General features: G+C 38.7%; 2 protein-coding genes across 2 annotated transcripts; one reads left to right on the forward strand and one right to left on the reverse strand.

Moving 5' to 3' along the window:
- Positions 1 to 4,040: 4,040 nt before the first annotated feature.
- LOC107811420 (agamous-like MADS-box protein AGL65) lies at positions 4,041 to 7,361 on the forward strand (the record flags this gene model as incomplete). Its single annotated transcript, XM_075250715.1, has 8 exons — positions 4,041 to 4,240; positions 4,322 to 4,498; positions 5,176 to 5,235; positions 5,336 to 5,354; positions 5,460 to 5,524; positions 5,663 to 5,678; positions 5,772 to 5,833; positions 6,706 to 7,361. Coding segments are annotated over 8 exons (687 nt in total), but the record flags the coding sequence as incomplete, so codon positions are not given.
- Positions 7,123 to 8,534, reverse strand: LOC107811419 (chlorophyll a-b binding protein P4, chloroplastic). Its single transcript, XM_016636340.2, has 3 exons — positions 8,220 to 8,534; positions 7,504 to 7,919; positions 7,123 to 7,360 (listed from the first exon to the last, which is right to left on the reverse strand). Exons 1-3 carry the CDS (start codon positions 8,423 to 8,425, stop codon positions 7,227 to 7,229), a joined length of 756 nt encoding a protein of 251 aa, XP_016491826.1. The 5' UTR covers positions 8,426 to 8,534; the 3' UTR covers positions 7,123 to 7,226.
- Positions 8,535 to 15,565: the final 7,031 nt, after the last annotated feature.

The following is a 15,565-nucleotide window of genomic DNA, read 5'->3' on the forward strand; positions in this document are numbered from 1 at the left end:
AGCTCAAAATTTGCCCGTGGGGCCCACATCTCGGAATCCGGCGAAACTTATAAAATATGACAACCCATTCAATTACGAGTCCAGCCATACCAATTTTACCAAAATCCGTTAAAAACTCGACCTCCAAATATTAAATTTTTATTTTTGGAAGATTTTGCAAAAATCTTGATTTCTTCCATTTAAATCCGAAATTAATGATGAATATGATCATGGATTTATGAAATATAATCACATTTGGATGTAGAACACTTACCCAAGTTTAAGTCTTGAAGAAATCCTCAAAATCGCCCAAGAACCGTGCTCCAAAACTCCAAAACGAAATGAAGGAAATGATCATTTTTGGTCCTTAAGTTTCTGCCCCAAAAACACTATTCCGGTCGCTAAAAGTCCAATCCCGTCGCTAAAAGTGTCACATCTGGTCGCTAAAGGTGCACACCAGGACTATTTACACCAGCAGTTTTATTTCACTAAAAAGGCTCTAACTCCATCATACGAACTCGGAATTCGACGATTCGTATTCCTATGAGTCACAAATAAAACTACGAACCCATTCGTTCAATCAAAACTCAATTCGGAGCTCATTTACTCAATGTGATACCAATTTCGCTCGGTAAACAATTAACTCATATTTCGCGCTTAAAACTCAATCGCGACTTGATGAAATTAGACCAAACTTTTCAGATCACTCCTATAATTCATTATCAAAATGTCGAAAGTCTCGAAATCGAATTTCGATCTCTAGAACTAAAAATGGACTTTTGGATCATTACATGCTTATGTTGAAAACATCAAACTCTTCCTCGACAGCCTGTAGTGTATCAATCATAACTTCTTGTACTCAACTCCAACTGCCAAACGGTTTAAAGTTCTGCAAACTAGATACAAAGTACTACAACTTTCATGTTTTGTTCATCGCCCAACTCTTTATAGATTGCGAGATATAAGCTCTCAAAGTCACCCCTCTGCAGCAGAAATTTCTGGCGATGCACACTGCTGTAGCAAAAATCTGCAGTAGCAGCTTCAGTCAATCGATCATAACATTTTGTATAAATGTCTGAATGATAAATGGTTTATCATTCTGGAAACTAGAATCAAAGGGCTACAATTTTCATGTTTTGAAAATATTCAGATTCCTTATAGATTTCGAGATATAAGCTTCCAAAGTCAGCTCTGCGATTGCACCGGTTGCTGTCCAAAAACAGCTTCTGCAGCAGAAAAATTCCAGCAGCTCCTTTTTGTCCGAAATTCATTCCGTTAACCTTCCGAAATCCATCCAAGGCCCTCGGTACCTTAACCAAATATACCAACATGTCCCAAAATACAATATGAACTTAGTTGAGGTTTCAAACCATGCCAAACAATGCCGAAATTACGAATCGCACATCGAATCGAATTATGAGTTTTCAATTCTTCCAACTTCTATATTTTGCGCCGAAACATATCAAATCAATTTCGATTGACCTCAAATTTTGCACACAACTCATAAATGACATATCTGAGTTATAAAAATTTTCAGAATCGGATTTCGATCCCGATATCAAAAAGTCAACCCCTCGGTCAAACTTCCCAAAAATTCAACTTTCGGCATTTCAAGCCTAATTCCACTACGGACTTCCAAATAAAATTTTGATCACGCTCCTAAGTCCAAAATCACCATACGGAGCTGTTGGAATCATCAAAATTTTATTTCGGGGTCGTTTGCACATAATTTGACATTCGATCACTATTTGAACTTAAACTTTTAAATTTTCATCAAAATTCCATATCTCGGGCTAGGGAACTCAGAATTTGATTCCGGGCATACGCCTAAGTCCCAAATCACGATACAGACCTATCAAAATTGTCAAAACACTGATCCGAGTCTGTTTGCTCAAACTGTTGACCAAAGTCAACTCAGTTGAGTTTTAAAGCTCTAATTCACATTTTAATTCATTTTTCACCTGAAAACTTTCCGAAATATTTTTACGAACTGCACGCTCAAATCGAGTAATGGTAAATAGTACTTAGATCACATAATTAATCATTAAATTTAAAGATGACATTTTGGGTCATCACAAAATCATGCTGAGATAATAGCTATTCATGAAGTAAGTAGGGAATGCGTGGTTGAGATCAGTGATTCATTTTATTCAAGAAAAATGTGGTTTGGAGTGTGATAAAAGATCCACAATTTTATACGAAGACAATGCTGCATGCATAGCCCAATTGAAGGGAGGATTTATAAAAGGAGATAGAACGAAGCACATTTCACCAAAATTATTCTACACACACGATCTTCAGAAAAATGGTGACATTGATGAGCAGCAAATCCGTTCAAGTGACAATCCGGCAGATTTATTCATTAAATCTTTGCCAACTTCAACTTTTGAGAAGATGGTATACAAGATTGGAATGCGGAGACTCAAATATTTGAAACACAGTTTTCATTAGGGGGAGTAAAATACGCGATGTACTCTTTTTTCCTTAATAAGATTTTTTCCCACAGGGTTTTCCTTATAAGGTTTTTAATGAGGCAGTTAGAAATGCGTATTACTAAATATATGTTCTCTTTTTCCTTCATTAGGATTTTTCCCACTGGATTTTTCCTAGTAAGGTTTTAACGAGGCACAATACCTTTTAATGAACATCCAAGGGGGAGTGTTATGAAAATAATTATATTGTGGATGTTCATTTATTACTCTGCTATAGATAATCTTCCTGAAGAAGATTATCCATTTAGTACTCTGTTGAAGTTTATCTACAAGCAGCTGATGCAGGCAGGTTGCAAGCAGCTCAATGAAATGATTTACAGCAACTTCTTATTAAACAGGCAGGTTGCAAGCAGCTCATGCAGACAGCTTACAAGCAGCTAAAGAAAAGCCTTGCAGCTGCTTTCTGAAAAGCCTCGCAACTGCTTCCTTTCTTCTATAAATAAATGAGTTTTCAGTTCATTATGTATATAAGTTTGAAGTTTGAATAATATATCAGTTTCTCTCCATACTTGTCTTTACTTTATAGTTTTCATTTTATAACAGTTAGATGTGTATTTGCCAAAATGTTACTTCGTAAAAGAATTAGTATATCGTACACTAGATAAGGCTGACGGACCTACAAGTTATTTGTCTTCGTACACATTTGTCTTGTAATGAATTATGAATATTTGGAGTGAAAGTTGCAGACAAACCTCAAATTAGTCGTTTCATTGAAGGAAGGAAGGAAGGAAGAAAATGAATGTAGAAGGGATAACGCAAAAGATGTTGTTCTAAGAAGAAACTGATGAAATCAGATTTATGCTCTTTTTTAAACATTCACAATACCTTTTAGTCATCCATTTAATCAAATAGAGCTTTTCTTTCTTTTCCCTTATGTATTCCATACGATATTACTAGCTAATGTGCTGCTGGTTTGAGATATCCGCTTGTCTGAAAACAGCAAACACTTCTTCCTCGGAGTTTGAATCTATTTCAAACATATTCTTAATTGTCGTACTGCATAGAGTATTTACAAAAAATATATTAACCCTCATCGAATATTTATACCAAATTCTAAGAATATTTACACACCAAACTGTAATGACTTACTATGATTAAATTATTTAATAAGGTAAAAATAGCACTAATTTACCATGGTTAAGTGAAAGGACAGTATCTGCAAACACGTTCTCGGTGCGAACAAGTTTTTACCGAGTATTTAATTGAGAATGCATAGTTTTAGTCGCTCCCAGTCATAATAGCTTTTTACCGAGTATTTAAGTGAGAATGCATAATTTTAATCGCTCCCAAAAATAATAGCCGATAATATATATATATATATATATATATATATATATATATATATATATATATATATATATATATAAATCTGGACAGGTAGAGTCAGCATGTTAATTCTATGGTGTTGAGTGTGCTAATCAAAATTTCATATTGGAAGCTTTAAGATCTGAGAAGCTACTTGTGTAGTCTCTTAAAAGCGAGTCGTGTTAGTAAAAAACGAACAGTTATCCACATACCAACAAAACTACTAAATCCGCCCCTGGTTTTGATGATCGGGGACTTGCCTGAAACGTCGAGTTTGACAAGTGCATCACATGGGACTTAGTTAGGACGAGCAATCCCAAGTTCCAAAGTGCGGGAACGGAGTATCTCTTTGAAATAGACAGTCGAGATTCCTGTGCTGCCTCCACTCCCGGTATCTATATAGGGAAACACATATTTACTCCTCCCTCGTCGACTGCATTTCTACTTGAGCCTATAGCCTTAAGGTACTTGTAGCCTAATTCCATTTCAATTTGGTGCTTTAACCTAATCGCCATGTTCATTTTGGTTGTTTATATGATGGGAAGGGTAAGGATCAACATTAGGAGATTGGAGACCAGTAGTAACCGCCAAGTCACTTATTGCAAAAAAAGGTCCGGAATCTTGAAGAAAGCTAAGGAGATTTCAGTGTTATGTGATATCGACATTCTCCTTCTTATGTTTTCTCCGACTGGAAAACCAACGCTATTTCAAGGAGAACGAAGGTACTACCCTAGCATCTGTCACACTTGAACATGCTATTAATAATCTGCAGTGACCATTCTAGTTTCTTTCCTGTAACTTTTATTAAGTAGTATATGTCATTATCCGAATTGGTTAGAGGCACGTGGATTGGTTGAAAGTCATGAGTAATTAGATTAGTTCTTTAGCGTTTAGATCTAATTTGGTGTAATTTTGCATTTTAGTCTCATCGAGGACCACTGTGGTTGTACCTTACTTGAAATCCATGGAATATCATTTGTGTATGTAATGATCTATGAGGTTAGGATTGTTACATAGTATCATTGATCTCTTCATTGGGGGATGTGACACAACAGGTTACTTTATTGCCTATTGGTGACTGTACTCTATCTTTGACAAGTACCCAAACTTCTAGCGTCGTGCACTGGGCATGCAAAGGTCAAACTGAGCGATGTTCTCATTTTAAGTTACCTGGTATGAAGAGTCTTTACTCCTCTAGAAGATGATCTTCTAAATAGTCAAAGTGCACAAGGAAGGTTTTAATTGCTATTTTCTACTACTAGCCTTTAGTCAGAGTTAGTCTTCTGTGCTGATTTAGTCCCTGTGCTTTATTTATCTGTCACTAGCTAATCACAGGTCCTTCATCATTATGGTGAACTATAGGATTATTCATCCCCTAATTTCTGTTGCATGTCTTCAGCAATTTTGATGAAATAATTGCAAAATTTGCTCAATTGACTCCTCAAGAAAGGGCAAAAAGGTACAAAAAACAGCCTTGCCTATTTGGATTAGTCTCATCTAAGAGTATATGATAAAGAGGCTAAATGACCAGTTTTCTGTTAATCTTGAACTTAAAACAGGAAGTTGGAGAGCCTTGAAGTAAGTTTGATATTCATAACCAATCTGATTTTTCTGCTTTCTCTGGTTTGTTTTTATTTCTTCATCCAGTTGAATGTAATCACAATGTTAATGGTTACATTACAGACACTGAGGAAAACTTTTAAGAAGCTTGATCAGGATGTAGGTGTGCAAGAGTTTCTAGATGCTAGGTAAGTAGCTTTAATCAATTTGAGGATCTTTTCTTTCAAATTTGTACCTAACGAAAAGAATGGTTCTCTTTTTCAAGGTTGTAAGGCATCATGTTAACCATTTACCTTGTCTTTCCCCCGTTTTTGTTTCTGTTGCAGTGATCCATCAGTTGAGGTATGCAGTATTTTACTCAGTCAACTCCATTTTGGCTTCTGTTGTAAAACTTAAGTCTTGTATATAATTGTTTTTAGTAATTGGTGCTGACAGGAATTGAACAACCAAGTGAAAGTCTTGCAATCTCGGCTTACTGATGTAGAAAAGAGACTCAGGTATAGCTGTGCATTCCTTTGTTTTTCCTTTTTCATTTTTGGTGTTCAAATGTTGCCATAAATTGACCTCTTTATCAACTGCGAAAATAAATTGAGTAATCGTAATTTGCATTTGCTTTTTGAATGTATCTGAAGAAACTTTTGAGGAATATCTAGTCACTTTTCTTGTTTGGACACTTTTGTTGGACATCTATACGCAATCAATAGCATTCTGCTTGATTGTAGGCCCAATTAATACCATCTTGTGTGATTATAGGCCCATCAGTTGCTTTAATTTTAATCCACATATGCTGCTTCAGTGATTGAGTTAATATGCAGTTGGAACTAGATCATATGGGCTAAATGACTAATGTCATCATTCATCTTTTATTGACCTAACTCCTCTGCATGGTTGTAGCTGGTAGAGTAATTCTGATAAGATAAATAAGGTGGAACATCTTACACAGATGGAGTGTGAACTAAGGGAGTCACTTAATGCAGTTCATGTACGGAAGGTAATATATCGTTTCTTTCCAAAAGCTGGATTAATACTGAAGTATTTTGTTTTGATGGTAATTGATGATCCTAATGCAGCAACAAGTTTTTAGGAAACAGTCATACTATTGATGAACTATATACTTTTTCCTCAATATGGATTTTGGGAGACTTAGGGACTGCTCTTCCTCTTGCCCTTCCTCCCCTTGTTCTTCTGTTTCTGTTTGTCTCTTGCTTTTGCTGTTAGGGAAAAGCAGTGTAAACTGTATAAATAGCTTAACGGTTTTGCACTTGAATTTTGTAATAACAGCTCCAGAGCATGACGCATTTTAATTGATCCTGTCTGGTCTAACATCTCTTACTTGGTTTCATTGGGGTTTTGGATCTATTTCCTGCAGCAAGGGAACTGTTCGCGTGATTGAACTGCCGAGATGTAGCAAAACTTGTGTTTTCTTGTGGCTAAAAGAACTCTTCATTAGGGAATGAGGTTATATTTACAGGTTCAGTTGCTGTTCGTAGATAATTATGTTCAAATGGTTATAGGTGTTGTGCTCTGATCTGTATAATTAGAATAAGAGCTTGCTCATATATTAGATTTGAGACCAAGACTTATTTCACTTCGCTTCATTAAATTACGAGGATTTCTTCTGCAATTCAGATGCAAATTGAACTACTAAAAGAAAGCTTTTCCCTTTTACCAAATCCGAGTCTCGATGAGAGTCGAGAACTAGCTAAAGGGGGCTTTTCTTCCTCTTTATATACCTGATGATTTAGTGGGAATAACACGAATAAGACGTGCAATTTTAAATGCCCTGTACATTAAAAGTTCCTTGTTTACCACAAAGCTCTATTCTTGATCAAAAACCATAACATGGTTACAAGGGTAACAATATATTCAATCCAGTTTCCATGAGGTTTTCTAGTTGCTGAGTGTTTGGACAATGGTGTTGTGCCATGGGTCTGAGAGGTGCTGCAGAAGGTTGTCAAAAGGTCCCTTTCCAACTACATTGTGCTGCACTATGAATCCCAAAAATGCCAACATTGCCAATCTCCCTGCATATTATCCATGTGAAAGTTAGTGATGTTACTATTATAGTAGATAAAGTTTAGTATTAGTTGTGTTATTTTATTCTTACAGTGGATAAAGTTTAGTGATCGTACGTGAAATATAACAGGGTTGTGGTTGTTAGACTTACCATTAGCAATTTCCTTTTCTTTGGCCTCGGCAGTTGGTGCAAAGTTGAGTGGGTTGAAAATACCACCGGGGTATCCAACTTCATTAGGAGGCAAGCTGTAGCTCTTGAAGATGGGGTCTTGGTTAACACTTCCTGGGTTCTTAATGTCTTGCCACCTTCTGATCTCGACGTAGTGGAACAAGATGAACTCGATCACAAACAGGGTTGATGAAGATGCAAAGTACTCTTCTTTTCCAGCATCGTACCATTTGGGCACGTTAAGTATTCCAATGTTAGTGAAAACCTCAGGCAGCAGCATCCCAGCAACACCCAACATAGCCCAACGACCGTTCACCAGTTCAGCCTGGACGAACCATTTCAAGTTCTCTGGGTCCTCAGCAAGTCCCAATGGATCAAAACCATTGTCTCCTGGGAGACTAAGACAAGCAAGCATTCGAGTATTAGAACGAGGCTAAAAACCATTAGTAAAAGTATGCTCTTTGTAACAGCTTAAGTTAAGTTTTCACATGAGGTAGTCACACAATTCAATATGATATCGAGCAGACCTAGGTCCTGTGATTAAGTCTTTCTGCCACGAGTATTTTAAGAAAAAAAGAAAGAAAATTTAACATACTTGGCTCATGAAAAAGAATCAAGACTACACCCATAATTAAGTAAATAAAAGTGTGTCTTTATAAACAACTGGATAACCCAATTATAAAGGTGAATGTATGTACCTGCCATCAAGATAAGTAGGAGAGGCTAAGCCTGGAAGCCATTGACCTTTCTTAGCTTCAACCTTGAATGAGTTGTAAGATGAAGAAGTCAAGGGCTTAAAAGAGACCTCTCTGTTTAATTTACCAGATGATCCACTGAGGAATCTGGTTTTTGAGGCACATGGGCGGAAAATGGCAGCTGAAGCTTGTGTTGTAACTGTTGCCATTTTTCCGACTTGAATAAAGTTGCTGGTGTTGATGTTGGGAGAAACCAAGAAAAATAGCAATGGAGTTAAGGTGAGTTAAACTTTGTATCTTTTGTTTATGCATTTGTACTGCCATTTCAAAGGTATAATTGTGGCTCTGGTTCAATCTTGAAGAGTGCCAAGTGGGACAACAAAGATTTTTAGGAATTCAACGGCTGGATTGGGTTGTGAATTTCATAGTAGCCAATAAGAAGAAATGAATCTTATCCTTATCTCTGCTTCCATATCCTCAAATCTGTTTCTTTGTTTCTGTTGGTTTTAGAAGATGATGAGGGACCCATAAACTGCCACATAGGTAGAAGGGGAAATAAATGAAAATTGGGAAATTCTGTTAGTGGAAAGATATTTGCCATCTGGAATCACTCATATCCAATGAAAATGTGACAATTGGTTGACTCAAAGTTAGTCCTGGCAAAAGATATCTATCTAACTAGGAGATTTCAGGAGATGATGAGATCTAGTGAGTAAGTCACTGTTGGGCTACATTTTGCTACTGAACCAATTTAACGTTTAAGGCTTATAAATCCTAAACACATACTAAATGCATCTCTTTACTGCTTCAATGGATAATAATATTAATAAATCTACTAGGATCTAAATTGTCTTTCAATCCAACAAAAGCACAAAAAGTTACAGCGAGTCTATAAGAAATGGACCGTTTAGTTACAAAATAAGGAAAATAATTCTGGTATAAAATCCTATATTATTTTATACTAGTACATTTAGTTGGAAATAATTCTAGTATAAAATTCTAGATTATTTTTGTTTACCCCAAAAATGAGTAACAATTAAATTGGTATGCGGTTTAAAGGATACGTGGTTTAACTCAATACGAAAAATTAAGAATAACAGATAGATGGATTAAAGACAAAATAAACGATCAAACCAATTGCAATACGATGACCAAGTCTAATCTTGTATTGAACAGTGGGATTCACCCTCGATTGGACCCTCGGATCAAGCCGAACTACGAATGGAGAAAAGAACAAGTGAGTAATGCCTTTAATAGTAGCTAGAAGACAAAGTAAAACTTTTATTTCTTTCAATTGCGTGTTACAATGTGTCAGACTAAAGAAAGACTCCCCCTTTATATAGTAGGAGAATTTCAGTCCTAGTATAAGACTAAAAAGGTAAAAATCTTCTTTTTCCGGTAACTGTTGATCCATAATCGATACTGCACGAGATTCGCGTCGTAATATCCGGTTGAGGGCGAGTATTACGGCCCCCTATCCGTCATGCATAACCATCCACTGCGTCCCCCGAGGTCTAGAAGTTATACTCGATCCGAAGTGCGTTACTTTACCATGCTCGATGTCGGATATATCGTCCACTGCTTTATCGTGCCCGGTGTTTCTGGCCTCGATTATAACCTCACGGATCCGTGCTTTCCCTTCGTTCTCTCACCGGATAATCGGGGCAGACATTGCCCCCGATTATACTCGTACACATATAGTCCCCTCATTTTTCGGAGGGTAGATTTACCGAAGCGACGGAAAGCGAAAAGTGAACCCCGCTTTCTTCCTTCGTACGCTACGACCGAGTTGACGGGTCAACGAAACGTCCCATCAGTCGCGTCGTTCTTGCTTCGGACACGCGTCAGCCGCCGGTTGACTGTCCTCGAATGCAAAACGTCGCGCATTGATTGTTCTTCCTCTATAAAATCTCCTACCCCTTTTTCACTTCTCCTTTTACCGATTCCAAAACTCTTTGACTTACCCTCGAATTCTCCACTCGCCTTTAACTTCTTGAAATCTTCATACATTGCTCCTTAGATCTTCATATCTTCATCCTTAAATCTTCATACTTCTTAACCTCGGTTCACCCTCGACCATCTGCTTCATCTCTACAGTCCTCGAATCTTCCGGGGGGTTTGATCAAGCTCATTCGCCGAGTCAGTAAAGCTCTGTTCTCGAGCATTGACGAGGACCGAGATTGAGGATGGTAGGGGACGTTCGTTTGGGTGAAAACCGAAGACCTCATTCCCTCTGAATTTCTACTGTTCCCCAAAAAGTGGAACGTATTCCGTAAGTCTTTTCCTTCTCAAGTATTTTGCATTACCTTTTATTCTTTTCCTAATTGCCTGTGTTTATCGTTGTGCAGCGGTTTCCCAAGTTTCTAATGCAGTCCCCCATTTCAAGGAGTGGATCGAGGGGATCTGCAAACAGATATCTTACTCCGAGGGCGCATGGCGCAAACTCTCGAAGGGCAAATGGGAGTCCTGTTCCCATGGTGAGGCTCTATCTCGAATGATTACTCACACATTTGACTTGTACTTCACTGAGTCTTCTCCCTTCTCAGAGGTTTGCCCAAGACCACCGAGCTCAGGCCATTAGATGAGGACGAGGATCCGTCCTTGCTTGCCGAACTCTCTGTTTCTGGACAGCCAGGGGCTGCCGCAAAGGAGGAGAAAAAGAAGAAGAAAAGGAAGTCCTCGGGCTCCCCGGATGTCGAGGTGAAGAAGAAGAAGAGGATTGTGGCCGTCTGGGTCAGGAGAAGCAACAAAAAGAGCACCAAGTCTAGGGTGCCAGACTCTAATTCCCTCTACCGGCTCAGGGATTACCCCAAGGATGACGACCTTAAATGCATTGCTCACGAGTCAACCCTCAACGATGGGGAGCAGGTGGTGATCGGAAAAGGTGGCCAAGAGGTTGATCCTCCCCTAGCTCGGGAGGAGAGTCAGAGGCCATGGCCTCCCGAGAAACCGCTCCCACCCCGAAGGAAGGCGTTGGTGTCATTGACATCACGAGGACGCCGTCCCACACAAAGTCCATGTTCGAAGGGGCTCGATCCGAAGGGGAGAAATCAAACGAAATGGCATTGGGTCCAGACGATGCCCTCAACATGTTCTTTGACGGCATGGACATGGGCGCGTTGGAGGACTACTCAGGATTTGGTCATCTAGAGGTCCCAAAAAAGGACGTGCCATCGGGAGTGGGCGAGCCGAGCACGAGCCCGAAGCTAGTGAGGCAGTTCCCTGCCCTGAGCGTGGATCCTGACCGTAAGAGAATGGTCATTCTTACTATCCTAGTGGACGCTCGGGCGTTGTCAGCTCCGGTGGGTATGGCTAGCTATCTCCGTTGCCTGGTGACCGAGGAGGGCCAAGCAAAGATGAATGAAGTAGGCACATTGAGCCTTTTCAACGAAGCGCAACAGGCATTGAACCAGGTAAGACGTCTACTCTTCGTACCCATTGCGAATTTTGCTTAGTTTTAGACATGTTCTAATGACTTCGTTGTTTTTTAGGCTTCAGTGCTTCATCATGAAAGCTTTCTTCGGTCCTGCTTAAGAATCAGCCAGCTCGAGTTCAAGCTCAAATAGCAAGTCCGGAAGAAGGACATGTACAGGGCTTTTAGTGAACAACAAGATGAGGCCCTCAAGGACCTCTCAATTCTCCGAGCTGAGCTGGAAAAGGCTTAGAATGAGGCCTCATCCGTAAAGCGGGAGCACACTGACCTGGTCGAGAAGGTAAGGATCTTTGAGGCTAAAAACGAGAAGCTACTCGTGGTGACTAACAACGCAATTTCGCAGGTACCAAGAGAAGATAGACCTAATCAACCATCTTTGTGTTGAGATGGATGAGGTCAAGGCCATGACCGAGGCGTGGAAAGGCTTAGAATGAGGCCTCATCCGTAAAGCGGGAGCACACTGACCTGGTCGAGAAGGTAAGGATCTTTGAGGCTAAAAACGAGAAGCTACTCGTGGTGACTAACAACGCAATTTCGCAGGTCCAAGAGAAGATAGACCTAATCAACCATCTTTGTGTTGAGATGGATGAGGTCAAGGCCACGACCGAGGCGTGGAAAGGCAGGATGGACCTCCTGAGTTTGGAAAAAGAGGCTGCAAAACAAGAGCTGGAATAGATCAAGGACCAGCTCCGGGTGGCAAAGGACAAGGCCGATAAGTGGTCTCGGCTAAATAATGAACTCCGGGCACAGCTGAACTCAGTCGTTATGGAACAGGATTCCCTCGGCCAAGAATATAATGCACTGAGGTCCAAATTGGAGGCAGTTTCTATTGATTCCTCCGACGTAAAGGAAATGCTGGCCTAGTATAAGGCTGATGTGGAGATGGTCGAGGCTTGCATAAAGATGAAGACCGAGTACGTAAAGCGGTTATCTCGGAGAGAGACCCTCGAGGAGATCCATGCCCGAGGTTTTGACCTGTCGGCCGAGATTGAAAAAGCCAAGAGACTCGAGGCTGAGGCAAAGGAACTCTATGAGCCTGAGGGTCCCGAAGGCTCTGAGGGTTCCGATGGTTCTGGTGATAAGTCGAGCCCTAGTGAATACCATGCATAGATGCCTTATTTCTGTTTTAGTTTTCCCTTGTATATTTTAGTTTTTGTTTATTTTGAGGTCATTTTATCATGCCTTCGAAGGCTTTTAAGATACTCAAGTGTCTTAGACGATGTTTTTGCCGAGGGTAACCTTTTAATAGGTTTGACTATACGTAAGGGCCTTACTTTCTAAGTACGGATTTCAGACATCTCCGAGCCATTTGCAGGGTGGATAGCCCGGGATTCGATAGCCCGGGCCGTCTGAATTTTTTGTCGGACGATAGTCCCCGAGTAGGGGTAGCTCGTGGGCTTTAGGATCTAGGATCGAAGAAGCGAAATACGTAGTGAAAAAGTATAAGGGAAGCAGAGATTTCTTTCATTGTTTAATATGTAGGGTACATGATCGGAGGCGCATAAGCCTTATGTCGTGGCTAGAGTGGGCTACATGGGTACGGTTTGTATGACCGTTTGACACTTACAAATAAATCCTAATCACTAAGACTTGGCTTTGACATATAAAACTTCTTCCTTTCTAAGGATCCTAACCCAGGGGTAATGACCCCCAGTATTTGAGGCCGAACTTGTGAGGGCTCGGATATTGTTGATTCGGTGCAAACGATCATCAATTCTGGTTTAAGGCTGGTCTTCAAAACTAAGGTAGCACATTCTACTATTGCCTCATTAAAAACTGATAACAACACGATAGGGGATTCAAGAATTACTAAAGAAAACGATAAAATCAAGAAACGTGCGGAAGCTAAAAGAAAATAGGGAAACGAAAAAGACAGAAATTAAAGATAGATTGAATTCAAGAAAGAGTTTCTTCAATTCAAGAAGTCTATTCTTGAAGTTGAATCCTAGCAACAACAATATAGCTAAAGAAGAACTAATTGCCTTTGGTAGAGAATTAAAAATAAGAGATAGATTGTGAAACCCAACCTTTTAGAATAACAAGAACAACAATAAGCCTAAATTTATCACTTTTCTTAAATAGCTAGAAGTGATCTAAGATTTCGGAAAGGGTTTAATCTTACCACCTTAAGTTAATTTTTGAAGGTTGAAGAATAAATCCAAGAGTAGCCACACACAAGAGTGCAAAAAAAATCTCACAATTATTTTTTATATTGTTTATAATAATCTCCCCTAAAAACAAAGAAAACACCCTTTATATAGAGAGGGAGCCACGGAATTCTACCAAAAAAATAAAGAAAGAAAGTCCAAAATGATCTTGAAATTTTTTGAAATCTTGGAAAGGAAATAAAGTCCTAACTACTTTGGACAAAAAGTCCAACTACCTTAGGATTGGATCTTGAAAGTCCAAAACCAATCTTGGATAGAATCTTGGAAATCTTGAAAATCTTGAAGGACATTTGCAATCAACTTGGCACCAACTTACACTCAACTTCGCACGACTATTGTACCCTTCTTTGACATCAAGTAAGTTCTTTTTATGTTATAAAAACGTGACTTCATGTAGGACTTATTGGGCTGCAAGTTTGGACACATTTTAGGTGCCAAAATGGTCCAAAAGTGGACTGATTAGGACCTTCTTCAAAAGATATCTCTTGGGATCCAATACTACTCTTCTTGGACATAAATTTGGGCCATAAAAAAATTGTAACACCTAGCCAATTCACATCCTTTATCCTTGAGTTCTTCCTCCCAATTAACAACTTCTTTATTTGCACTTGAAGTATAATGACCTTGTTTTGCAACTCTTTAGCTTGACATCTTGCTAAAGGCCCTCTTTGAGATTCCAAAGCTTCATTCTTGTACTTGAATATAGTTGAGCTTCCTAGGATGCTATCATTCCCCTCTTCTTGAAGAAAATGCGTCCTTGAATTTCGACCTTGCAAAAAAATGAAGACAGGCACAGTACATGACATCCACTAATATGAAAAATTGGTAGGAATAAAATAAGATAGTGACCATGTTTTCACTTAACCCAATTAAGCCTAATAGGTATATATACTACCTTATAAAGCATATGGACATCATCATCCCAATAAAATTTATGCTTACTTAGATTTGTCCAATAAAAACTTCTCTTAACGTAGTCTAAAAATGTGCATGACAAAGAAATTATAAAAGATTGATCACACATCCATTTAAAACAAGTATCTCTACCACATATATCAAATAAGACACTTTTATGATATAGCCAAGTGTCAATTACAAATATCATGGATTCTTCTAAATATAAGCTATTCAAAGAAGCACATAAATTCTCAAGAAGGTTAGAAGAACCCATAATTACCAAAATTAAAGTTTCAATACATTCAAGCTCGTGATTATAACTTTCCCCAATAATATTTCTAACATCAACGGATTCTAAATATTTGCTCAAACTGTCATAGAAAGAGTCATAGATAAGCTCATGAAAGAGTATTTGATCACGAACGTCACAATAATCATGCATAGCCTCTTTACTAGTAGCAAACACTTTTATAGGCTCACAATCAACATGACTAGAAGAATGACTTCCCATCACACAACAAAAATCACATTTTAGCAATTTATCATATGAAAACTCATTAGCCACTTGAATAAAAGAAGAAGAAATATTTAACTCATTCGCAATCCTCTTCTCATAAATTTCATGCCTCTTTTCACAAAGTTGGAATACATAATCATCTATGTCATACTTAATTTCAAAAGGAAGCAAATTACTCTTGCACTTGAACTTAGATATTACAGTTAATGACTTGATATGCATCAAAATATCATCATCCACAAAAATAATAAAGTCACCAACATAAGAAATAAGAGTATAGTTCATTACCTCCAAAAATACCTTAGGTGTTCTAGAAAGCCCATGAAATCGAATA

The sequence above is a fragment of the Nicotiana tabacum genome, chromosome 4, assembly GCF_000715075.1.
Source record: "Nicotiana tabacum cultivar K326 chromosome 4, ASM71507v2, whole genome shotgun sequence".
NCBI classification, from domain to species: Eukaryota; Viridiplantae; Streptophyta; class Magnoliopsida; order Solanales; family Solanaceae; genus Nicotiana; species Nicotiana tabacum.

Bases quoted from the DNA above. Each gene is read 5' to 3' on its own strand.
- LOC107811419 (XM_016636340.2), bottom strand. From the start codon at position 8,425: ATGGCAACAGTTACAACACAAGCTTCAGCTGCCATTTTCCGCCCATGT. The intron at 7,920-8,219 runs GTACATACATTC...TGCTTGTCTTAG, and splicing joins CCTACTTATCTTGATGGCAG to TCTCCCAGGAGACAATGGTT. The intron at 7,361-7,503 runs GTAAGTCTAACA...GATAATATGCAG, and splicing joins AGAAAAGGAAATTGCTAATG to GGAGATTGGCAATGTTGGCA.